The 25,611-nt window shown below is 38.7% G+C and overlaps 1 protein-coding gene across 3 annotated transcripts in view; it reads left to right on the top strand.

The window, feature by feature from the left end:
* The window catches only part of ITGA9 (integrin subunit alpha 9), a 218,944-nt gene that overhangs the window by 125,386 nt on the left and 67,947 nt on the right, over positions 1-25,611 (top strand). For all 3 annotated transcript variants that reach the window (XM_086844215.1, XM_086844226.1, XM_086844237.1), the window contains one exon: positions 12,806-12,956. In XM_086844215.1, the coding sequence (XP_086700341.1) occupies positions 12,806-12,956 (151 nt within the window). The remainder of the gene's footprint in view (positions 1-12,805; positions 12,957-25,611) is intronic.

Raw genomic sequence — 25,611 nt, 5'->3', positions numbered from 1 at the left:
CTCCTTCCTCCTCCCTCACACTTTATATATTGAGCATAATGTTGTATGGCATCATCAGTTGGGATCACCTGTCCAACCTGTGTCTCTTCCCAACCTTTCATGCCACCCTCAGCTTCCTTGCCAGTGTGGCAATGTGAAAAGCAGAAAAGGCCTTGGCTCTGTATAAGTCTGGCTAAGCAGTAACAAAAAGTTCTCTATATTATAAACCTTGTGTTCAGCACAACTAAAAAACAGCCCCACACCAGCCACTGTGAAGAAAATAAACTCTACCCCAGCTGAAACAAGCACAAATACATACCAAATGAATAATAGGAAAAAAATAGCCTCTGCTGGCAAGAGCTAACCAGGCCTGCTCTGATTTTAATTTTCTTGGGCTACTCCTTCTCTCCTGAAAACTTATTTGTGTACCCTTAAATTGGGAGCACTTCATTTTGATAAATAACAACTAAACAGCCCAGGATGTTAACACTCAGTCTAAGTGACTACATAATAGATGGCAATTTATCCAAAGTGCTAAAATCAAGCAAATCTGCATGTGTTAAAAACTTCACTGCTGTTCTGAGCAGATGTGATTTGGTTTGCCTTGTTATTTAATGTTGTTGAGGTGTTACTGCATGTGGAGATAGTGCTGCTTGGCAAGCTGAAACCCTTTGCTCTGAATTCAGAGAATATGAAAGGGTAGGACTGTTTGGGAGCAGGCAACAATAAAAAAATGTTAAAGACTTCGAACTTCAACTGGAAATTTTTGCAAAGATACAGGAAGCTAGAGATGGGATATGTTCTTCTTTTTAATGTTTCTGTTACAGTGAAAAGAGTCCTTGGTGACTTGGGTTGAAGACCAGGGTAATATGCTGTATTGGATTGAAGAAGAGTTAAGATGCATTTATACTGGAAAGAAAAAAGGTTTGTTGTCATTTAACAGATAAATCTTTTTAAGGCTTGTGCACCTTCTTTAGCATCAGTTTGCATGCAAACCCATCCCAGCCTCCTGAAGGGATCGCTGGACAAAGGAGCCAGCAACCTTGTTGCTTGTGACTGGTGGTAAGCAGGGTAAGAGTCATGGACTGTGGTTTGGCTGGTTCAGACCAGAGATTTGGAAAAACTTTCTTGCGTAGGCAGTTCATGCTGCTCAGGAATGAGATGTGCTGGGATGGTGTGCTCTGCCATCCTGGGTTTCAGGACTAGTTTGGATAAGGTCCGTGCTGACCTCATTTGTTGCTGGCAATAAGTCATGTGTTGAGGAGGATCAGAATGGATTTTCTGACCTTTAGAAATCCCTCGCAACCAGGTTTTTTTTAGTGTTCTGACTTTGCTTGAGATAAATCCCCTCTGCAACCTAATCAAAATTGCTTCAACAAAATCAGTCTTTCTTCAACACGGAAACATCTGAGTAGGGATGGTTATGGGCACGCTCCAGCACTGTGGCTGGAAACTTGCCAGTGGGCTTCCATGCCTCTCACTGATGCCACCTCTGCCAGCAAGAACATGCAGCTTCACAAGAGGGGAAGACCAGACCTGGCAAACCAAACTATGAGGATTGAACTCTCTGTGCCAGAAGTTATGAGCTGGCATGTAGAAACAGCTACAGTGGTGTGTGCTAGTATTGCTACAAATGTTCTTTCTAGTGATTGGCCTGGACTCATGGGAGTGTGAGTGTTGCTAGCCTAAAACTACAGATGGCAATTAAGAATAAGGAAAAAGGAGCCATGCAGTGTGCTGGGGACTTGATGAAGGCAGTGTTAGGAGAAACTAAAGGAGCAGGAGAGAGGCATTTCATCTTTCCAGTCATGAGAGTTCTCTAGTCCATTTTTCCTAAAGAATAAATATATGAAGTTCTGGCAGCATGGCACAGAAACATGACTCATTGCCTCCCATTCAACAATTCTTCAGTGTTGAATCTTGCAGCTGACATAGGAGATGGCAAAATCTGGCCTTATCCATGCAGTTATACCCTGTGGATAGTGGTGTTGCTGATTTCTAAAGGAAGAGACTTAAAACTGTCTTAGTGTAAAGAATATATGTATGTATATGGGTAACTTTAATGACACAACCTGAAACCATAAGAGAAATAGAAATTGAATATTTTGCAATAAACTTTGTTTTTTTGACCATAACTTGGTCCAGGTTTCCTCTCTAGCAATTCACTACTGAAAAACCAAATGTTATGGTAATTATTATATTCAAATATCTTTTAGTGTTAAAAATATGTTTATTACCTATAATTTGACTTTAATGCCTCACTCTGTTCTCTCAGCACAGTAAAGGTCTTTTCTATCATGTTTCTGCAGCAACTAGCACATTTTTATTGACCCTCTCATAGATGCTTATTTAGAAGCTGAACATCTGTTTCCCCAAGATTTGCTGAGGTAAACTCTGAAGTAGGTGTTTTGCAGAGGTTTATACCTCCCTAGCCTTTGAAATCTTATATGCATTCATTTGGTACTTTATGTGGGAGAAAAGCTCTCTGGTCTTTTAAGAAGAACCTGAAATTGCTGAGGGAGATCTTGTCTGACATAGCAATTTAATTTTGGCTCCTGACCTGATGCCTATCCATCTGACTGGCTCTGCAAAGGCAGTACTTATCAAGCCTTTTCAGGATGTAACAGGAACCAGGTGAAAAGTGTGAAGACATTTGAGGAATAGTGAGGGTGCTTGAAAAAATGGACTTTCTTCCAGCCATAATAAACAAGCTAGCTAAAAAGACCAGAGCAGAATTGGTGGTTGCTTCCATGTGAGATACAGCTAAGAAGGAAATCCTGCATGACTATGTAAATACACTGGCAACCTGTGTGTTGCAGTGAACAGAGCAGCTTTACCAAAAACAAACAGTACAAAATGAAAGAAAGATGATCTTGTGAATGTCATGTAGCTGCTGTGTTCCAGCACAAGCTGTGTGTATGATACATAAATTGTGTTGTAAGCATAGGACTATGAGCTCTTTTGGATAGAATATGCTGTAATAAATGTTGCTATTTCTAAGAAGCTTCCAAGAGGAGGTCTGTCTTTCATACATTTATTTGACATGGGGTTACCTTTTATCCGTCATTAGGACAGAATTGCTTATCCATCCAAGTCCTTCTGACTGATGTTTGGCTATTAGGAAGAAGCAGCTTGCTTTTATGTGTTGATTTAAAGTGTCTTCAAAGGCCACCATTCATTAGGCTTAAATTTATGTTCTCCTACAGACTGGCTGGGGTAGGTTCCTGTACATACTGTTTAAATTTGGAATTTTTTTGGAAATGTGAAATTGGAAGCAAAAGTCATAAGAAGGCAAAGGAGTGACAGGTGCATTTTGCAGACATTTTCAAGTTTTTCCGAATTATGGGTTTAACTGAGCTGAAGTGAACACTTTCAAAAGTTCTCTTACGAAATGGGATTTTTGAAATGTCCTTTTCCAATTGAAAGGTCAAGTTTGTGGGTTGGGCTGTTTCTCCTTCCATTAGTTCCTCTGAAATTAGCCAGAGAAGGGACAAAAATTCCAGTCTGGCAAAAATTTCCTCGAGTTTAAAATATTTCCATTTTAATGTAATCATAATTTATGAAGAAAAAGTATTTTCCAGTATTATCTGGTCACTTCCTCAGAAGATTGTTTTTGCCTTTTTTCCAAAGAAATTCCTTTACTGACTTACTAAAGGATTAACATTTTTAATGCCAACACTTCTTTTATTTCTGAGACCTCTTGTCTTATGCATGGCTCTGTATATGATAAACAGGTAAATGATTTGATGTGATGTTTTAGGATGTAATATTGAAGTACTTAACCCAAGCCTCTCTGAAAAGATAAAGGAGAGTGTGCATCACTTCCAGACTTTGAGCTTACAGCTCTGAAGTTTATAAGCATATTATTTGTATTATTGAAGAGTGAATAATTTTACATAGGAACTGTCTATGCAACTGCAAGACCGACTGTTTGCAAGTGCTGTGTATAGATACAAGGATGAATATGCTCATGGTTAAAATCGGCAAAAGGACTCCCTCTGGTTCAGTAGGCACATTATCAGATATTAGATATCTGATTTGAAAAATGAACCTCAGAATTTTCATATTGACTTGTCAAATTATTACAGAACCTGAGCTGAAAGAATTCAGAAATCATAGATAAAAATGTTATGATAGCCTTGTCCAATTTGCTTTTCACCAGCACAAGATGTAACAGCATAGAACATGAGTTAGTGTTGTAACAGTGCAGAAAATCAGTGTGTTCTCAAGGGAGGGGCAATAACATAAAATTTTGATCATAAAGTTCAAAGCTTTTGGAGTGTATCTCATTAATATAGTAATGATTCCTAAAAGAATTATGAAAGGTTGTCACTGATCATACACTTTTGCAAAGCCACAAAGAAAAGTTGCAAGCCTGTGGTTTAATGTGGGAAGCAAAGCTCTTTCATCAATTTGACCAGGCTCACACCTCAGCACTTAGCCTCCTTTGATCATACAATGGAAATTTGTTTCCAGAGAAGCATCATGTTTCATAGTATGGAGGTTTTGTGCCCCGATGTGCATCTTAACAAAACAGTCATGGGAGGAAACACAATATCCTTTTTTGTGGAGCTTTGTTATTTGCTCTGGTGATACCTGTTTTTCCCTCCCTCTTCACTCATAGCAGGTGAAGAGATTGTTTTTACTTATTTTATCTTTCATTGAATAAATAATTCTTTCAACAATATTTCGGATGTTCTGTTTACCCTAGACAACTACTCTAAGTTGCAGAGCTGCTCAGATGAAACTCGTATCTGCTTTACAAAAAACAACCAAGCTGAAATTAACAAATGTTATGGTTTAACGTTTCTAGTGCTAGAGAAGTGGTCTTGACTGTCAAGGCCCTATGTTTATAAAGATGTGTACGCCAATATGGATAGTCCCTACTGTCAGAGCACAAATACAGAGCCTGACTGCAGTCATGTGCTGCCCACTGATTATTTGGTAATAGCCAGTGCTGTCCCAACTCATGGTCTTTTAAACTACCAAAAATGTTCTAAGGAGATAAAAATGATGAAACATCGGGAAAATGGATACAAGTAGATTGCTTCCTTTTTTTCAAAAAGTCATACTAAGTCTCGTGCTGTAATTTAAATGTTTCCATAAATGATAGCATAGTTCAATGTTATTTAAAAGTGATTTCCTGCACTGCAAAGGGTATAATGAAAAACTACTTGCTACCATTTCATATATATTTGTAATTCTGTTTGGAATTTAGCTTTTTTTGGTGAAAGTATGAAGCAGAATTCCGATTTCTGATTTATTTATCTTTTGTTTATCTTTTACCTACAGACAGTTGTTAGTTGTAATGCATATGGAAAACTCTGTTGTAACTCATCTGGGGTTGGATTTGCCGTTTCCTGGAAGGGCAGAGCCCATAATTAATCAGGATGTAGTGCAAATTGCACTGGGAGCATAATCTCAAAGCATAAGTGAATGTTTTCTGTTGTCAAGGATGAATGGGGATGAAGAAATGGTTTCTTGGTTCCCATCTGGTTTGTTGTGCTCAGAGCTTCATAAATCTCTCCCAAAATAAATAAGCCTAGCTTGATAACAGTGGACAGTCCTCTTCCTTTTGAAAATAGTGATGGAACCCATATGGATGGTGATAGAACTATCAAGTGATGAGTGTTAATAAACCAGAGTAGTCCACGTATCTAGTATAAGAATACAGATTCCCAGTCTCTATTTTCTAGTAACAGGTCACTGATGATCAGTCAAGAATATTGTACAAGCCAGTCTTGTCCCTTCTTAAACACTGGTTTTGTTTTGAAAGAATAATTTAACTGTATCTACTGGAGTAGGATTTTGTTGTTTGTTATTTTAAACTAGACTCTTAAGAGACGTTCTTTCATATAATTTGAATTCATTGCTGGGCTACTGTGTAACCTGGCCCTCCTTGTGAACATCTCAACGTCAGTATTTTATAGGCCTAAGATAGTTAAAGTCACAGTTGCTCTAGCAACCGAAGCATAAAGCTAACAAAACAAAAGCTTAACTTCAGGAAGCACTGTCATATATCAGCTGCCTCAAGAGGTGGAAATTCTTGATAATGTACAGACCACAATGAGAAGCAGATGTAGTTCTGTTTTGCATTTGTAGTATACATCTTGACTGGTACAGATGTGCACATATATATATATATACATACATATATACATGGTCTTTTGTGATGCAGCTATGTGAACTTTTTCTGTATTAGGTCTCAAAATTGCAAATCCGGTAAGCCTGAGGTTCTTCATAGATCACTAGGTAAATCCTCTTGTTGGTTTTGTGTGAGCTGTAGAGGAAATGTGCTGATATGGGGATATGTTGGTTATCATGTTTGACATTTAGACATAGCTTACTCTTAGACTATAACACCTGCTACTGCCAAATAAATTGCCTTAAGTAACAAAGCTGTACAGTTTCTAATGTTTTCTCCCTAACTTCCTTTTATTGACCTCTGAAAGTGATTGCTGGGTAGGGCACTGATCTTCTTCTCTCATGAATGCTTAGCTGAGCATGGCTTTTAAATTCTATATTGCACCCCAACATCCCAGGAACAGGACAAGCATATCAAGATTATGCCTTCAGAAACAAGATACTGAAGCTTCAAGATACTGAAGCTATCTAATAGCAGGAAGTCTATTTATGAAGGCATACTTTTTAAGGTAAACACATAGGTTTGCATGATGACTTCATTAATTATATAATTTCTAGAACAGTATGGTAAAAAAGTGCTATTGATTCAGCTTCAAATTTCAGATCTAGGTCAATAATTATGTTCTTTAACAAAGCTCTTAAAATATTTTAACAAATAGAGAAAATATAAAGCTGGTTTTTTTTGGTCATGTCAGGCTGATGTGTGGCGCTTCACCTACATGCCTGATACCATATATCTGTTGCATTTCTTTCTGCCACTAGTAACTAGATTTTGTTTGCATTGCAACCTTAGGATGCTGTCTTTTATACACATGGAGGGATAAATTTGTCCCAGGAGCACAGTAACGTTGATTTCAAGGATAGTTTGTAAAGATGGTAGTTTGTAAATGTGACTGCAAGGGTGAAAAATAAGGATTAGATTAGATTAGAGCTTCTATAGATGATGTACTTCATTTTGCTTTCATGTCACAGTTCATAAACCAGAGCAGCTTGATTCAAGCCAAAAGCTGCTCCCTGGAGTAAACATTGTGAAAACAGAGGCAGCTTTTTCCCTATTGATTCTTCAGTTCTGTTTATAAAGGGTTGTGTACATCTGGGTGTAGTTGAAATTAAAGATAATAATAAAAGGGCACCAGCTTTCTGTAGGGTGATAAGGGGTATCTTTATGTGGGTGTTATGACCTGTTCTGTCCATTTTATTTCAAAGATTGATGGCACACATGGCTGGGATTTATCTGTTTTGTACTTAAGGGGAAGACACTACACTTGGGGAAAAGAGGACAATTTCCAGAGAAGCATTGAATATATTGTAACTAGCCATAATTAAGAATTACTGTTTTTAATATATCATAATGAAGAGTGGTGTGTGACGTGTCTTCCCTTACCTCTAATTCTCCTGCCCTCTCCACCTCTTTTTCACTACTCAAATGCATTAATTTTTAACATTAAAGTGTAGGAAACATGGAGAAGGTTAAGGCTCTGTGCCATATTCCTGAATTGTAATATATATGGGAACTGAAGCACTAGAGACAGCAGCCCTGTGCCAGAAAGGAGCTGGCACAAGCAATTCTATGGCCCTGGGCTCACCACAGTAAGCACTTTTTTTCATATGGGACATTTAGTTCCTTCCTAAGGGGGAACACTGGGAACACTGTTATTCAGCCTTCATCAGAAACAATATTGTTATGGTGCTACTTTTAACCTGCGCTCTTCTGACAATTCTAACTCCTTGAATTCTCAGTTATATTTTTTCTATCACCTCATGTTATGTACTACTCAGGGCACACTGCAAAGCCTCTGCTTGAGAACTAGATTGAGAAATACAGAGAAAGATCATGAATAAAATGATCTGATGGCCTCAGTACTAGTTTGCCATAGCTGGCTTAATGTACTTCAGATAGGCTCTGGTCATCAGCTGTATGAGGTCTCTTTGCCCCTTTGCTGGCAAAGACTTCAGCTTGAGAAGGCAGAAGTTCAGTTAATGCAGAATAAGCCATTGTATCTTGAACATTTGGCCCAGTCCTTAGTCTAAATTGGCTGTGAACTTTCCAGAGAGAATTAAAATGCAATTCTTCTGAATACACATGCAATGAGAAGACAATGTAACCAAGCAGTGTAAAATCCAATAGCTTTGCTCCCTGGAGGGTTGTTTAATTTTTTTATTTGGTTTATATTTGTTTATGAGCCTGCTACCTATCAGTTTCACACTGAGATATCAAATGAATTCCCAGATCAGCTGAGGGTTTCAGCTTTTCAATGGTCCTTGAGGTTTTAGTATTTGCAAAAAGTCCTCCTGAATTTCAACTAACCCTGAAGCCTGCAATAAAAAAAAACAAACTAACCAACCAAACTAAAAAATCCCCACAAAACAGAAGAAAGGTATTCAGGGTTGATGTAAAGAGTCTGTGGAGACAAAATTGATATTTAATTATCCTAGTAATTACGAAGTCCAACTGCAATGCTGGTTGGTGAAGGCAGAAATCTGTTTGGATCTGTCACAGCACCACTGTTTGTTGACTTATATCTTATGTTGATTTATACCTTTTATTGATTTAAAAGCAAAAGGTGGGGTTCTTCAATTTTATCAGATGAGGTTGGAGGACAGATTGGACTTTGGTTGTTTGAAATATTTTTACTCATTTGCAGTCTAATTGGCCATAGTTGTAACTTCCACTGTCTATTGAGCAGTAATGGTGATTTATCCGTGTAGGTGCTAATTTGCTACAAGGAAAGAAAGGTTCCTAATACAAAAGGGAAAGTCAGTGACCCAGATATCTGACCCTGCTATATTCCTTGCCCTAAGTATGGTCTGCACAAACTGAGAGCATGTGCTGAATGCCTTCTCAACTTTTTTTAAAAAATTCACCCTGGTGAAAGAGAGAAACAAAATACAAAATAGAGAAAATGTCCCTGCACACAATTTGGAATGCAGATTATGCATCCACTGACCCATGTTAATAAAAAAGCAGCATCTTGTGGAGAAATGAAGATTGCAGATCTTTTCAGTTTGTCTTCCTCAGATGGTCTTTCTTCCCTCACTATCCATAATGCAATGATGTTGTGTGGACATTGACGATTAGAGCATTAAAGCATGCAAAAAAGTTATTTGTTTTATCCTGGAATTTACTTTCCTTTTCTTAATCACTTAAGAAGTAAATTAAATATCTCTATTTACATTCAATGTGTACTACCATTGTCAGTGAATGTAAAACTATGGCAGAAATTTGGAGCCTGATTTTTAGAATTGGTTGTTACTTGCAAGTTTGGGTCATGTTAGTGAAAGCTGGAAGTACTTGGTACTTCTGAATTTAAAACTTATTTTTCTTTCCATGCAAACATTTATAATTTCACATCCTTCAGGCATCTGTATGCATGTGTGTACAAATGTGTTTGCCTATATATAACAAATATATACATCTACAGTTTACCCAGAACTTATACTCTGCTCATTTTTTGGATGTAGTACCTGATGTAACAAGATGGTAGTATTCTGTCCAATTAACTGATTATTTCTTGATATTTTCTCACTTCTTTTCTTTCTTGACTTTTTTTTCCTGTTTGAGGTTCTGTGGTTTTTCGTTTTTTTGGTTGGTTGATTGGTTCTCTGTTTTGTTTCATTTTTTTGTTTGTTTTAGCCTTTCTTCCTTTATGTGAGCAAGGTTACAAGGATCATGTTGAGAATGCTGGCAGCTTTGTAGTTCTCATACATGAAAATATAAACAAAAAGTCATTGCTTGATTACGTTTCTTAAATTGTTTGACAAACCTTGTTGAGATGAAGGGGTGGCTTTAGTTTGTTTTCTTGTTACTGAAGGGTGACAAAAAAATTCTTTACTTGACATATTTTGACTTGGCAGCTAGGGTGCTTAATATGTGGCAGGTGCTGGAGGAGGATGGCACCAGGCTGGCATCAGAGCTGTTCCAGCACCACAGCAGGCTGACATTACTCTCTCAAGCAGCCAACAGGGCTTGGGAGCTCCCCTGTAAATGGGGAGATTCCTAATCCTCTTCTCACTGCAAGTGAACTTGATTCATTCCAGATGTACACAAATTCAATGACTCAGAAAACTGCTCTTTTGAAATGCGACTTACAGCACTGACTTAGAGGACTTACAGCCTTTCAGAGAGAGAACTAAACTCACCTACCAGACTAAAATTGGTGAAATTTTTGGAGTTTATTAGTGTATGAATTTGGTATAGGAGCGTCTACACTGTGCTTTTAAAAGTGGGTTTTCTTTGTTGTGAAAAATGTCATTTTGGTATGATACACTTTCAACAACAGAGTGGTAGCTTTAGAAAAGAGTGATACAACCCACTGATGTTAATTTTTGAATTATTTTTTGTGGGGTCAGTTTTATGTATGATTTTATTATGAGAATGTTTAGTTATCCATTAGGAAGGAGAGTATTTTCAATTGAATTCACTTTTGTTAAATCTAAAAATTCTGCTGCTACCAATTCAGAGAGCATTCTGTAGCATATATTGCATTTAATATAAACTCTACATAAGATAAAGAGCATCTAATGTTCCTTTGCTTACTAGAGTGATACTTCCAGATTCTGCTAATGAGTATAACAGATGCTGATTAAGTTTTGAAGCATTTGCAAGAAGTGATATTATAAAGTTTGTGAGAAATAATTCACAGTATTAAATAGTTGGGGTTTTTTTGTTTGTTTGTTTGTTTTGCTCCCAAGTATGGGCTCTTAATTATTAGAAAATCCCAGCGGATTGTTTAGCATCTTCATAATTTGTCTGTTTGTCAACAGTAAGTGCTGAAATCGGTGCCAAAAGGTTAAATGTTTTCAAGTGTTCCCAAATAGATGAGCCATTAATTTGGTACATAAGGAACAACAACTCTAATTTTGTAGTCAATCCTGTACTACATACACTTTTGCAAATCTTTTTTTTTGCAAAAATTTTTATTTGCAGTGATAATTGGTTATGAGAATAAAGTAATATTTTGAAAGCAAAATGTCCATTTATCAACAGGATTGGTCAGTGTCTGCAGTTGATTTTAAGTGTGAGAAAGCAGACACATTTCCCAGATACTTTTATCTTCCTCATTGAACAGTAAGCCATGATTTCAGACTTAATAAATGAAGATTTAAATACAGGAAACAAATATGCTACAAATATTGTTCGCATTACATGGTGAGGTTACACTCACAATCCATAACCATCAGCTTTAAAGCCTGAGTCTAGACCATCTTCTTCCAAACTCTGTATTCACTAGAGTCCCTGGGTGATTTGGTACATATCGTCAGAAACTCACATTTAGAAACTTCTTGATAAACACAGGTAGATGGAGTCTGGCAAGCTCTGCCTTTGGACGTCTGCTACATCTATGATTGGCAAAAGATGCTGAACAGTTTATAAACACTGCATTTGCAGAAACTCCACTTTTATGCGAATGCCCTGGCTGCAGTAACATCAAGAAGGCTGTCAGAGGAGGACTGATGGCAATGGAGGGTCAGGCTGCCTTTAAACACAGCTCTTGGCCTGCACACCAGCCATTTTCAGAGAATTGCTGATAAGCAGAAGTGTGATGTGTGCCAATGTGTATGTCACTGGAACAGCTGTTACTCTATAGAAACTGGGTGAATGAAAAGTGGTTCCTTCTTACTTTTGAGCTGGCTGTACTCTACAGGAAATAATTGCAAGTATCTCCCTGCTATGTTGCTGGAGTTCTTTGACCTTCTCTGAGTAGCTACTCAGTGTTTTCTCTGTGGCACTGCTTCTGTTTCTTCAGGGTGTATGAATGGTCTTAGAGTCCAGTTATGATAACTACCAAATTTAATTTGGATATTTTTGCTAATTTTTAAATGAATACTTGGCATATTTCATATTATCTTTTACTGTTACTTCTAAGACCTGCAGATCTGTGCATTGATACTATATATTTCTGTGATTTATCTTTAGCCTTTATTCTTACTTGTTAGCTCATTTCTGAAGAGCCTAGCACGATTAAATACCAAATAATGAATGTGAGTGCATGAATATCTATATTTATCTCCATGTGTACATGTCTGTGTACATAATCTGTAATGCCATATTGCAATAGTGTGTTGATTTATTATATATAGCTGTCACCCTTGATATTTCACTTATAGAAGGTGACTCCACCATGTTAGGTCCAGCGTAAACATCTAAAGAACAATTAGTCACATTCAGTAGTGATTTGTTGCAATTTCCACACATTTTTTTCATTTACACCAGTTTCTGGATTTTATTTGAGCCCATTTTAGATTTTTTCTATCTATAGTATAACTCCAAGAAGATTTTTCAGACAGTTGCTAGAATAAGTCTGAATTATTGAGAGACAAACTAAAATAACTTGTGTATTTCAATGCAGGCATAATATCTTGCAGTTGTTGCAATTTTCCCATTTGGTTACTTTACAGTTTTCAACTGATTTATTATCACAAAAAGTAGGGCACATCAAATAATTTCATGTGGGAATCATGGGATTTTCCTACAGTCCCAAAATATCGTATTAGAGCCCCGAGTCAGGAGCTGTTCATACCTAGTATGGCCCTCTGCACTGTGCAGTACAGCACATCACTGAACATCTGACTGCTGAGCTTTTAAACAGTTGACTTGTAGCACTTCTGTATCAGGAAGAAAGCAGGATCAGAGCGTGAAAGTTGACCAGAGTTAAACCAATGTAAATGTTTCTGCCTACAGTGTTGATGACAGAACTGACTACCTGGCCCTGGGAGCAGTGAGGAACATCTCACTTAACATTTTCATCTCCAACATTGGTGATGATGCCTACGACACCAATGTTTTCTTCAATTTTTCTCGAGAGCTCTTCTTCATCAAAATGTGGCAAAAGGTAAGAAAGGTTAATCTCACTGCGAGCAAATCTCTTAATTACTTATTAAGTATACTTAATTACAAATAGAGGATGACCTAGTCCACACCACTGAGATGTTTGGAAGTTGTTTTTGGTTATGCTGGACTTTAATTTCTTTCAGGCTCCTTAATGAGATTGTATGGATTGGGTGTGTATATATTTCTGTAGAAGACACATGCCTGGTATTTGTGGTGTACTAGCGAAAAAAGAAGACAGTTGGTTTGAGGTATAAAGAGGTAGAGGGAGACTGATTGGAAAGTGATAAAGTACCAAATGGCACTGAAATACAAAACATAACTTTTGTTTGAGTGGTGCCACACTGCACCCAGCAGTCCTGGTTATCTCTTGACCTGATCTAAAACTTTCTCCTTGTTGAAACAAAGATACAAGGCTTGTTCTTTGCTCATATCCTGCTGCAACTTTCGGTTTTGGCCAGGGCACATCACTAAATCCAAGAGGTCAAGAGTGCTTTTAATGTCATCCACAAGAAGTCAGGTGAATATTTTAAGTTTTAGTGTCTTTTCATTTAGACAGAAATACTTGGATGTTTTCATTAGCGGGGGTTAATTTAGAAATCAAGGCATTGTAATGCGAACAGTGAATCAAGCTTTTTGCAAACTGATGGCCGTGAAAGCTTTATGAATGTGAGTGATATGACAATAATTGTGCAGAATGGGAGCTCTATGATTGTGACATAGACATGTTCTCTGTTTATTCCTGCTTTTCAAAGTTGTTTGTCTCTCTTCTAGAGCTTTTGTTTGCAAGCCATAAGACCAGTATTAAAAACAGTAATACAACTATTGTGGAGTTCAGGATTAACTTGATCCACTGAACTAATGAAATTTTGCCATTATTTGTCATGTTTTATGATAGGTTTAAATTATTATAAACTTCTTAAATTAACTCACTGTATAATAAAAATGCATAATTTCTTATGCATGTTAATTCTCTTAGTGTTCAGTTTTGACTGCACAGTCGCAAGCCTTAAGTCTTTGTATTATAAACTTCATTTGTATTATAAACTTCATTTTCAGACATTATGCACTGCAAATATGCAATTTATTAAGAGGGAAAAGGCAGGGGATAAACTAGAAATGCCTATGCCAATGTACAACTTTTCCATAGTGGAAGTTTTATGGGAAGACTTTCAGGGTCTGGCCCAGTTCTCGTTGAAGTCGATGAGAGTGTTTCCATTCCTTTCCACTAGAAAAGAAACAAAGCTTGATGCATGTTCTTTTAAAAGGTTGTTATAATCTTTTTTTCTTTTTTTAAATATTTTACACATACCAAGTAACTGGAACACCAATTGTCTTCATTTTCCTTGGCCAACACTCTGAGGAAAGAAGCTGATGTGTTCTTTCCCATGATATTTTACCTTGAGCTTGGGTCTTTAGAAGACTTGAAAACATCTGTGCTGAGTGCTGCATAGAAGGAGCAGTTTCTAGAAGCAGCTGACATTCTAGTATTACCTCACTACTCAATTTTCTTCTAAATTTCTAATTTTCTTCTAAAACAAGCTAGTATTTCTTTGAAAAAAGTACTGCACACATCTTCCTCAGGTCTTGCAAACAGCATCAAAGTATAGTCTGCTGTTATTCCTGCTGTTCCAATATTCTTCTGACTAATTTCATAGGGTTTGGGGTTTTTTTCTGATATTTATTTCATTATTTCAGTAACAGTTTTGGAAAACCAAGTTACAGGATTATGTTAGGCTATTTTACTTTCTCTCTTTTGCTTTCTCTTCTTTTGCTTTCAGTCAAACTAATATATCATTGGCCTCATGATTTTTTTCAGGTGGGAAACTGGATAATGACCTCATAGCCTCAATTACAGGGTTATATTTTCCCTAAGCTCTTCAACAGTGTGGGGGTTTTTTTTGGTAAAATATCACAGTTTCCATATCTCATAATCTACTCTCATCCTTTGACATCTATGCAGATTTTGTTCCTTGTTGAATATTGTCCAAGCAAAAATCCAGAACATAAAGCCAGAATAAAAAAAGACAGCAGCTGGAATTTTTCCTTGGTGGAGCATCTTTGGAATCAAAAGAACTTTGTGTGGTGGGAAGCATTAAATATCACCTGCCTTTTAATGAGTAGTGCTAAAGTGAAATTGAATGAGATCTTTCATGTGGTTGCTTGATTGTTTCTCTGCAAGGTGACTCTGAGAATAATGATCACATAGTAGGCTTTTTTAACCTGTCTCTGGAGTCTGTTCAGGAGGCTGAAAGTTACCTGTGTGTTTTTCCTATGACTCACTGGGGACATTTGTGGAATATGAATCCAGTGCAGTTTTGTTTCTTTCTGTGGATTGGTTGCAATGAGACCCGACAGAGAAATGCTGGTTTTTTTCAACTGAGTTCCTGAGATAAAATGCCACATCTTGTGTTTGAAAAGCAATGGAGTGGCTGAGTTCAGGGATGATGATGGTAATGTTCCCTGAAGAATCTGAGCTAGCCCTTCTTTCCTTCCTGAAGATTGAGATTTCATGAGACTTCATAAATAGAGACACTGTTGTAGTTAGGGCCTGGCGCTGCGGAAGAACTCGGGATGTAACAGAAAGCTAGCAAACTCTCTGCAAAGATAATAAGTTCTCTTGCAATTAGCCAATAGCACCTAGGTGTGATATATGCAGATGGGAGTAACACAGTGAACCCAGGCTATAAAATGTTAAGTTTCCCTGTAATAAATTGCCATTTTCGCCATCCATCACATTGATGCAGTGGGAGATGGTCCGCGTGGCTGGGATAGCCGCCCATGCTGGAGTGGGTCAGGGTGCTTATCTTGCTTTAAACCCAGCAGACACCACCTTGATCAGTGATCCACTGGAACAATTTCACTTGGTCACTGAGGTTCCTTCCAACTGGATATTCCAGGCTTTGCTGTATCTCTGCAAGTTGAAAAAGCATTTGCTGATTGATATTTAGGAGACTTCACCTATTCCACTGTCTGATTTTCTTTTTATGCTGCAGCCATTTCCTCTCCATTTCATAGATGAAACCCATCCTTTTCTTTACATTGCTCTTGACAGACAATTCTTCTATGGCATGGGCTGACTTCTCATTCCTCTATGGTCCTATGGATACAGTTTTACAGTTCCTATGCAACGTTTCAAGATGTCACTCTATGAGACAGGGTTGTTTTACAGGTGCATGGAGTAGTGCACTGCAGTGAATTTCAAGATGTGTCCACTGAGAAAAGTGTTACTTTTGAAATACACATTCTTTAAAAAAAAAAAAAAAAAAAGGGGAAGAAAGACATTTCATCTGTGCACTTAGGTTTTTTCTTTACTGTGTTGGCAAAGAAATCTTGGTCCCCTCTTCTGTGTAGAGTAGATATTAAAATATTTTTTTAATCTGAAAATTTGTCATTCCTTAATTTTAGTTCAGCATTCTATTTCAGAGTCTGAAAAATCCTCTTAACAGAGCTGATACAACTTTCCTATCAAAGAATGCAGAGTGTTGCAGTGTGCTGAATCCAGAAAAAGAATGAAAAGCTGTTGCCACTAATTTCTACACCATTTTGCTTCTGCTGGAATTACTTCTGGCTTGTGTTGTTTTGCTGAAGATGCCTGTCAGCAATAGGCACTTTGCTAAGTGCAGCGGGATATTTTCAGTACAGTTGCAGAAATAGCATTGTAAACTTTCTGGCAGCGGCAGTAAATTTGTAGGACAGAGCCATGTCACTATTAAATGAGCTCAGCTATGGCATGAGATTTTATAGGAATAGTATAAACCCAGCATATTTACCATAACAACAGTAAAAGAGTGATAATGTACAGCATTAATCTCTCCCTGTTCTGCAATGGCTGATAGGAATCTCTCAGCTAACCCAGCACTGGTTTTGGAGAGAGTAGGTCAGGAGATTCCATTGCTGAACATCATTCCCTGATGTAGATTGTTCCTACATTTCAGACAGGTTTCCAGTATCCAAAGCCAGCTGTGTCTAACATTCCTACTGCTTCTCATAATAGCTTTTGCCAAGCAACGGGTGAGTGAAGTTAGCAGGGCCAGACCAGGGCAGGGTTAACAGTGAGGTTATAGTTTCTTTGGATGCAATAGTTGCCCGTGATTCCTTTGAGAGTGTGTACCTGGTGAAACACTGGTGTGGAGTATGAATTTTGCTGATAACCATAGTCATGCTGCTTATGGGCTCTGGAGTTTTACTTCTGATGAGTAATGCAATATTCTCTGTTTTACCAGGGAGGTCATGCAATTTGGATATGAACTCATTCTTCATCCTCACTCCCAGAGATCTTGCTGGCATCTCTTGACTAGGATTGCCCAAGAGGGCTGAGATGAAGGCAGAGTTTAACTTTTTCCAAATTGGACTTCTCTTACACCAGATTCCCACACTGATCAAACTGTCCCAGAGTCCTAAGTCTGGCAGAGAGAGAATGGGACACAAAGTACAAAGACACATGCTCCATTTTGGGCCACTGGAAGAAAATTTAGGTCCTGGGTATTCATTATTTCTATTTTTCTATCAGCTGCTACCCCTTTGGGTTGATGCCTTTTTCTGAGCCCTAAAATCATGATTAGGTCATAAAATGCATCTAACTTTATTATAAAGGATCCCTTCAGGTGCACAAGATGCCAAAATGTGATGAAGATACACCCATGACATAAAGTGAGTACAGTTTTATAAGCTTAGCAAATTAGCGTAATTGACAAAAATTCCCAGTTAGAGACGCAAGTGATGAGGTAATTGAACCTTTTAATTTTTATTGAAATTAACCTTTTTTGGTTCAACCCTCTTTTAAAGCCCTCCTTCCTCGTTAGTTGTTTATGGGAGAGTGGCAGCCAACCTTGGTTCTCAGGAGAAGCAAAATTAGCATTGGGACCTAGGAATATATTTTGTCTTTCTGTCTAACAAAGCAGGTAAAATACTAGCTATGAATCTATTTTGTTACACTATAATAGGCTACAGAGCTACAACTGTATGTGAAGAATATATAAAAGCAAAAATCAGTTTGGCATCAGGGTCCTTTGGCAGACGAGTTAACATGATCAGTCTCAATTCACATCCAGCTTGTTAGCAGAAACCTTTCAAATCTTGCTAGCAGAAATCTTTTAAATTAGTGTTTTCATTTAATCCAGCTGATTTTGCATGTAGTGTGTTCGACTAGCTCTTGTAAACCACTCTGATGGAGAGTCAGAGGAGAGTGTTGCCAAGTAGTGCAGAAGCTCTGACCCCTTGCACAAGTGCATCTGGAAGATTGCCCAAGCTATATATCACTTGAGTTAAGAGATTTGAACCCGTTGCCAGGAAAGCAAAAACTTTTATTGCCAGGGCTTGGGAATATGAGTAGTGTGACAGTAGCCATGCCATATGTTGCCTCTCTTTTTGCAAATCTAATGGTCAGCTGTTGCTCCAGAGTGCACCAAAATGTTTTGTGTCCCTGGGGCAAAATTGTCCACTCTCTTAACTGGGAAGAAAAAAAACTTGTGCAGCTCAAGCTATCATTGTTTATTTTAATTTTCTTTTTCTGTCAATGCTCAGTAAAACCCACAGCTTTTCTGCTTCCCATGGGATATGTAAGGAGCAGTGCTTTTTCAGGTCAGGGGCTCTAAGTGTTTTGTAACATACCCCTACTCACAGCAGGCAGGAATTGAAGGCTAGATGGTTGATCCAAACTTTCCACTTGGGATTCATGTATCATTCCTATCATCAGTGAATGAACATTGTTGATATGGTTCATTTGTGTAGTTAGTAGCAATTTGAGCCTTGTAAATTTTTCTCCTATACTATGATTTATCATGTAGATCTTGCAGATATTGATATTTGGGGCTTATATTTGGTTTGTATATACAGATATATAGATATACAAATAATTTTTTATTACTTCAAAAACTTTTTTTCCCAACAAATTAACTGAATGAATAGAATGAAAAACCCTGAAGTCTTTTGGGAAGTCCTGATTGGAAGTGGTTTAGAAGCTGTGATTCTGTAGGGCATTCAATCTTGTTCTACTCAGTGTTGGAAGAACTTGTGTGAGTTTGATTGTTATATACATTGAGAGGTTTTATGCTGATTATGTGGGACTGTTCTTTGGGTTACACAGTGTGGAAAGTGTTTGTCCTGGAAGTAGCTCATTATGATTTTTAATTTGTTTGTGTGGCTCAAATTATTAAGGGAGGTTTTATGTGATTGCCTAGTTCTGCCCTTCTCACAGGTCTGCCAGGGGAATGATTTTCTAAAGGAAGAACAGCTGTGTGGATGAATACAGTTGTACTTTTTGTAGGGGTTTAGAAGGCAGCCTGTGCTGTAGCAAAGACCATTTACAGTGAATCCTGACCTACCTGCTGGTGTAGATCATCATACTGAGCAGGTGTACCATGCAGTGTGGCATTTTTCCTTGTCTGGGCATCAGCAGAGGTCCTGGTTTCCATCCAGGTGAGGTATGGAAAAGGAGATCCAAAGCACTTAACTTATGACACTTCCTTAAGGAGGTGGAGAAGGGCTTCATGAGCCACAGGCAGTAGCTGTTCATCCTGTTTCAGTCTCTGAGTGACCCATAGCTCAGCAGCCAAGATACTTCTTCCTGCACATTTTTAGGAGCTGCACAGAGCTGGGAGCCAGCAGTGCCAGGTCATGAGAGAGGGCTTTGGCAAAGAAATTCAGCTGCCTCTGTTGCTGAGATCTAGCCACTGCTATCTAAACTATTATTTTGATAAACTGCATTACTAGGAGAAAGGTAAAAACCCTTTACAGCGGCTAGAACACAGTATATATTGAACTCAATATACTTATCTTGGACATGCTTATTTAAAAGTTTTGCTGTCCCTATAGATCCCAAAGATTACTGGTGACTTTCCTGTGTTCCAATGTCTCACTTCATTATGTTTTGTGCTTAAACTCAGTGGACAAAGACTTGCCAATGTTTGAGGTGAAAAATCTACTGGTCAGGTTCATCTCCTGTGTTCTTAGGATGAGGCTTAAAATTGTCTGAACTTTGACATCCTCTGCAAAAGACCTAAATCAGAATTAATTTGCACAGCTTTTAGTGGCTTTCATTACAGCAAGAAATGGGGGGTTATTTTTGTTGTTATTTGAAGCCTTAAGTTTATTGAGTTTCTGGTATGAAAGCAGTTCTGTTTTGGCAGGAGTTTCTCTTGGTCACTTTTCTAACAGGCATCTCTGATGCTGTTAGAAGATAAATGACACCCCTAATGTAAAATCCAAAAGAATTGTAAATAAATATATCTGTCTTTATACTTTATATAAACATGTATATTTTATGGATAATATGCACGTGTATATATTTATACATATTTGCATTGCTTAGTCCTTTAGAATCTGACCTTTGTGGTCATGGTCTTCTGCAGCTGGAAGTAGTTCCAATTGTTCTCTTTCACCTAGCTGTTTAGTTTTCTCCTGTGAGGTTGATAGGATAAAACCCTCTTTAATCTCATTAGATGTGATCATGTGGCATACTTCAGGTATAGCCTCTATGAAGTCAACAACAGTTCTGCTGTAGAAAGACTAAAAAAAACCCAAACCATCTGCACAGTCAAAAACGTGGGTAAGATAGTGAAAAGTTTTTAGCTGAAAATCAAAGGAGGGGCCAGTGCTGCTTTAGAAATCACAAACTTTCCTGTCCATGGATTTTATATCAGTCTGTGTTCCTGTTAGCAGAACCAGGCATGTTAAACCCCCTCTGAAGGAGGCCACAAATCTAGTTTCAGTTTGTGGTTTTGGGTTTGTTTTTTTTTGGAGAGGGAGCTTCCTGTGGCATTTCATCCAAACCAGAGGCATTGAGCACAGCAGGGAGGAAGAGTGAGAAGTATTTCAGCTGGCTTCCTTGCAGGCTCTGGGGGTGAGCAGGGGACTGCCTCTTCACTGTGGACCCCCCACCCAGGCAGGCTGCAGGGGATACCAAGCCAGGCACATTCCCAGATGGCAGCGCTTTTGCAGTCTAACTTTGGGAAGAGGCCAGAAAACCTGCACTTGACTTTTGGCCATAACAATCTGCAGACACAGTGAATTCCACTTAGAAAGGGAAAAGGAAGAGTGCACTAAAAAAACTGCTTTATAAAGTAGTGTGGTACATCTTAAAGTCTTACAAGTGATTTGCTAAGCTTTTATTTTAAAGAAAGGAAAATATATTTCAAATAAGCCTGTTTCAATATCCAAGTGGAATAATGGGTTATACCTTTGCATTTCAGCATTGTCTCTAGGTTTCAAGGTATTCATGATGTTAAAAGGGTTTTTGGGGAAGACATCTTAATGCATACTGTGTTTGAATTTCTGAAAGAGAAAGACCAAAATCCCCAAACCTATGTGTGTTTCAAGGAGGCATTTCCTGAGGTTTCAGATTTGGCTTTGGTTGTTGGGGGATTTTATACTGAGCTAAGGTTTATAAATTCCAGGAAAATGTCCATTTCCAAGCTCATTATCATTGTTATTACTTTAATGTTATTCTTTATAGTCAAAATGAAGGATTTGAAGGACAGAAGGGTAGGATAAAGCTTGATTTTATTGATTGTATTTCCTCATTAGGTATTTGGTTTTAATTTTGAGTTTGGAGGGGGGAGTGTTAAATTATTTGTGAGGGTTTTAGTTTACTTTTTCAAACTTTGTGTAGTTGATGATACTTGAATTTATTTTCTGAACCCATTATGAATTCAAGCGTTTCATTGTAACACTAAGACTGAATAGCTGTGTTGCAGTTGAATACACTAATATTCATTATAATTGAAACCTTATACACAGAAGGTTGTCTTAAAGTATTTCTGGGCATATATTATCCATGTTTTCAGAAGTTCCACTAGAAAATGAATATTGGCTAATTTGTTAGATTTCTGCCTTTTGTTTCCTGCTTTTAATTTTTGGAGTGGCATGTTTTAAAGATGGGTTTTTGATATCAAATAAAAATGTGTATAACTATTGGATTTGCATGGTAGCAGGGAGGGCTATAGGAGTAGCTTCTCAGAGAAGCTGCTGGAAGCTTCCCCCATGTCCAGTGTCAGTGGACTCCATGACAGACCCACTGCTGGTCAAAGCTGAGGCAATCAGAGATGGTGGTAACACCTCTGTGATAAGATTTTTAATCAGGAAAAAAGTTATTATGCAGGAGTAATTGTGGTCAGAGAAGAGTGAGACCATGTGAGAGGAACAACTCTGCAGACATCAAGATGAGTGAAGAAGAGGGGCAAGAAGTGCTCCAGATGCCAGAGCTGAGATTCCTCTGCAGCCCGTGGTGCAGACCATGGTGAAGCAGCTGTGCCCCTGCAGCCCATGAAGGACACCCACTCTGGAGCAGGTAGATGCCCAAAAGGCTGCAACCTGATAGGAAGCCCATGCTGTGGCAGTCTCCTGCCAGGGATCTGCAGACCCATGGAGAAAGGAGCCCACACTAGAGCAGGACTTGTAACCCTGTGGGGGACCCACAATTGTAGCAGATGGTTTGAAGGACTGCACACAGTGGAAGGGACCCATGCTGGAACAGTTAGTGAAGAACTGTAGTCCATGAGAAGGACTCATGTTGGAGAAGTTAATGGAGAATGGTCTCCAGTAGGAGGGACCCTAAGCTGTAGCAGGGGAAGGACTCCTCTCTCTGAGCAGGACACAACAGCAGAAACAGCATGTGATGAGCTAATCATAACTCCCATTTCCCATCTCCCTGTGCTGCTCAGAGAGCAGGAGGTAGAGCCCAACAAGGAGGGAGGAGTAGAAAGAAGGTTTTATTAAGATTTGTTTTACTTCTCATTATCCTGCTCTGATTTTGATTGGCAATAAATTCAATTCATTTGCCCACAACTGTGTCTGTTTTGCTGGTGATAGTTATTGATGAGTGATCTCTTCCAATTCTTATTCAACACATGAACCTTATGTTGTATTTTCTTTCCCTTGGCCAGTTGAGGAGGGTAGTGATATAGTGTCTTTGGTGGGCACCTGGCATCCATCCAGGATCAAACCACCAGAATATTTCTCTGTAATAATAAAAAAAATCTGTGTTAATAGTGCATGCAGTCACAATTTAATAGTGTGAAATACATAGGTGTGAGAGCACATGTATACATATATCTACATTTGAAGTGAGATGAAGGAAAGCTTACCCCAGAGCGCTTTCTTCTCCCAGTGATTTCCTTGTCTCTGATTTTTCCCTGGGCTTTTGGAGGGCATGGACTCATACACATAAGAATGCACTATTGTTATTAAGCTTATCATTGATAGGATATCAATCCTATGCACAGATAATGGGGAAATAATAAAAATTAAAAAAATACATGTACATCCACATTTTCTTTTAAATAAAGGTGTAATCAAATGCAATACACTGACAGATTGCAACAGCATATGTATTTTAGATCTACATGTCAAGGTATGAAGAATATAGGTGACTCGATCTTCTCGAGTGTGACCCGGCTAGCTCAGTGATGAGGTTTCTCTTCACTCGAGTTTTGAGCCAGCATATGTTTGTGAGATTCACTGATCTTCTTCAAGAATTCAAGTCTATAGAGCGAGTAAAGAAATCAGGGGGGGGACTCTCTCTCTGGTTTGCATTCCACAGTTTATTTCTGTGAAGGGGAATCCAAGGGACGAGAGACAAAGGATTTGGGGTCTGGGGGGTCTCTTTTAACAGGGTTTCTCGGAGGGAGGGAACATCAGAGAGAGAACCAATTATTTTTCTCAGTTAGTACATCTTACAAACTTTCTACAAATCAAGGTTACACACACCAAGATAAGAAATAACAGACACCAACTTCTTCAAATGCCCACAAAGGTGTAGGAGTATTCTCCACAGAGGGGCAGAGGGGGAGAGAGGGGGGGGGCTTGGTTTCCTGGCAACCCAGGGGGGAAAGAAAGGGAAGGCAAGGTAAGCATGGCCTCTCAGCTTCCATAGCTCAGAGGCATTCTGGGACAGGAAAAACAGAGTTACAAACTTCCGTGTTGGAAAGAAGGGTTCTCTTCTCTCAACCCCGTGCTTTCCTGGGCTAAAGAAACTTCAAGCAGCTGGAAATGCCAGCGGGGTCCTCTCTTTACTCTATCCGGCCTCTCGCCGTGGGGCTGAGGAGAGAAACTTCAGTAACCATGGTAACTTGACGCCAGGTAAACAATTAGGAAAAAGAGAAGCTGGGGGTGGGGGGAGAATCACAAATAAAAGATGGGAAAAGATACATTTCAGGCTATCAACTACAACATCTCCCCCTAATTTTTTCCAAAAGAAGGAAGGGAACTTGGTTTTACTTCTTCAAACCAAGGGGAAGGGGTTTGGGGTGTATTGGGATTTGGGAATTCCACAGCATTTATCTGAGGTGCAGGAGAAATTAACTTGGTGGTGGTGGTAACACACCAACGTTGCAAAACAGAAAACATAATCAAAACAACAACAACAATTGCAAAAAACCCTAAAACAGTCCGGAAAACAGAAGACAGCCATCCTGAAAATCCCCATCCTGAGAAAATGTTCACAAAACTGTCATGCTGGGGATGGTTTCTTCCTAAAATACAGGTTAACAAGGAACAAACAACATTAGCTGAATTCATCAATAAACAGATTCAACAGTGGAAAGTCAGGGTAGAATGGAGAATCTGGATTTCCTTCTCCACCCAAATACCTGTTTGTTCTTTGAACTTCTGCCACTGAAATATCGGGGGGTCTTGTGGGGTGTTTTTCAATGTACGGTTTTACCCACCTCTGTGGGACCCACCGCAAACCCAGGGGTGTTGATACACAAGCGTATCCTCTTCCCCATGTCACTAATTTGTAGGGACCTTCAATTTTTCCACTCTCAGGGTCTCTCATCAGCACTGGTGGATGTTCCTTGAGCTTGTGTTTGCCATGAGGGGAGAAATGCTTAACCACAGGGGGGTTTTGATCTTCCATAGAACAATTTAAAAAATTGAGAGTGAACAGGGCTTTGCATAATCTTTCTTGTGGTGTTAACTTTACTTTGTCTTTCCATTGATTTTTCAAAACTCTTTTGAGTGACTGGTGTGCTCTCTCTACTATTGCTTGACCTGTTGGAGAGTGTGGGATTCCTGTCTTGTGTCTCACTCCCCATTCCTGCAAAAATTCCTTAAACACTTTTGAAATATATGCTGGTCCATTATCTGTTTTAATTTCTTTAGGGATTCCTAGTACAGAAAAAGCTTGCAACAGGTGCTTTGTGGCATGCACACCTTTTTCTCCTGCATGGGCTGAGGCAAAAATTGCTCCCGAGAAGGTATCAATAGATACATGTACATATTTTACCTGTCCAAATTCAGGAATGTGTGTTACATCAGTTTGCCATACTTCACAGCTTTCAAGTCCCCTTGGATTGACTCCAGCACCCAGGGATGGCAGAGCTGAGTGCTGACAGTGGGGACATGTGGCCACAATGGCTTTGGCTTGATCTCGTTTCAGATTAAACTGTCGAATCAGGCCTGGTACATTTTGATGAAACATTTCATGGCTTAATTTTGCCTGTTGAAACAGGTCAGGAAGTCTGGCCAGCCCAACAGGGGCAGCAGCCAGGGAATCAGCTCTGTCATTCCCTTCTGCTATGAAACCAGGTAATTCCATGTGCGACCGGGTATGCATAACAAAGTAAGGATGTTCTCGATGGGACACTGCATAAATCAATTTTGAAAGCAATTCAAACAAAGTTCTGTTTGAGATCTCCTTGAGGACTGCATTTTCTGCT

Source organism: Cyanistes caeruleus, chromosome 1 (genome assembly GCF_971803275.1).
Source record: "Cyanistes caeruleus chromosome 1, bCyaCae1.hap1.1, whole genome shotgun sequence".
In the NCBI taxonomy this organism is placed as follows: Eukaryota; Metazoa; Chordata; class Aves; order Passeriformes; family Paridae; genus Cyanistes; species Cyanistes caeruleus.
Note: the sequence above shows the minus strand (reverse complement) of the source record. Positions and strands in the feature narration are given on the sequence as shown.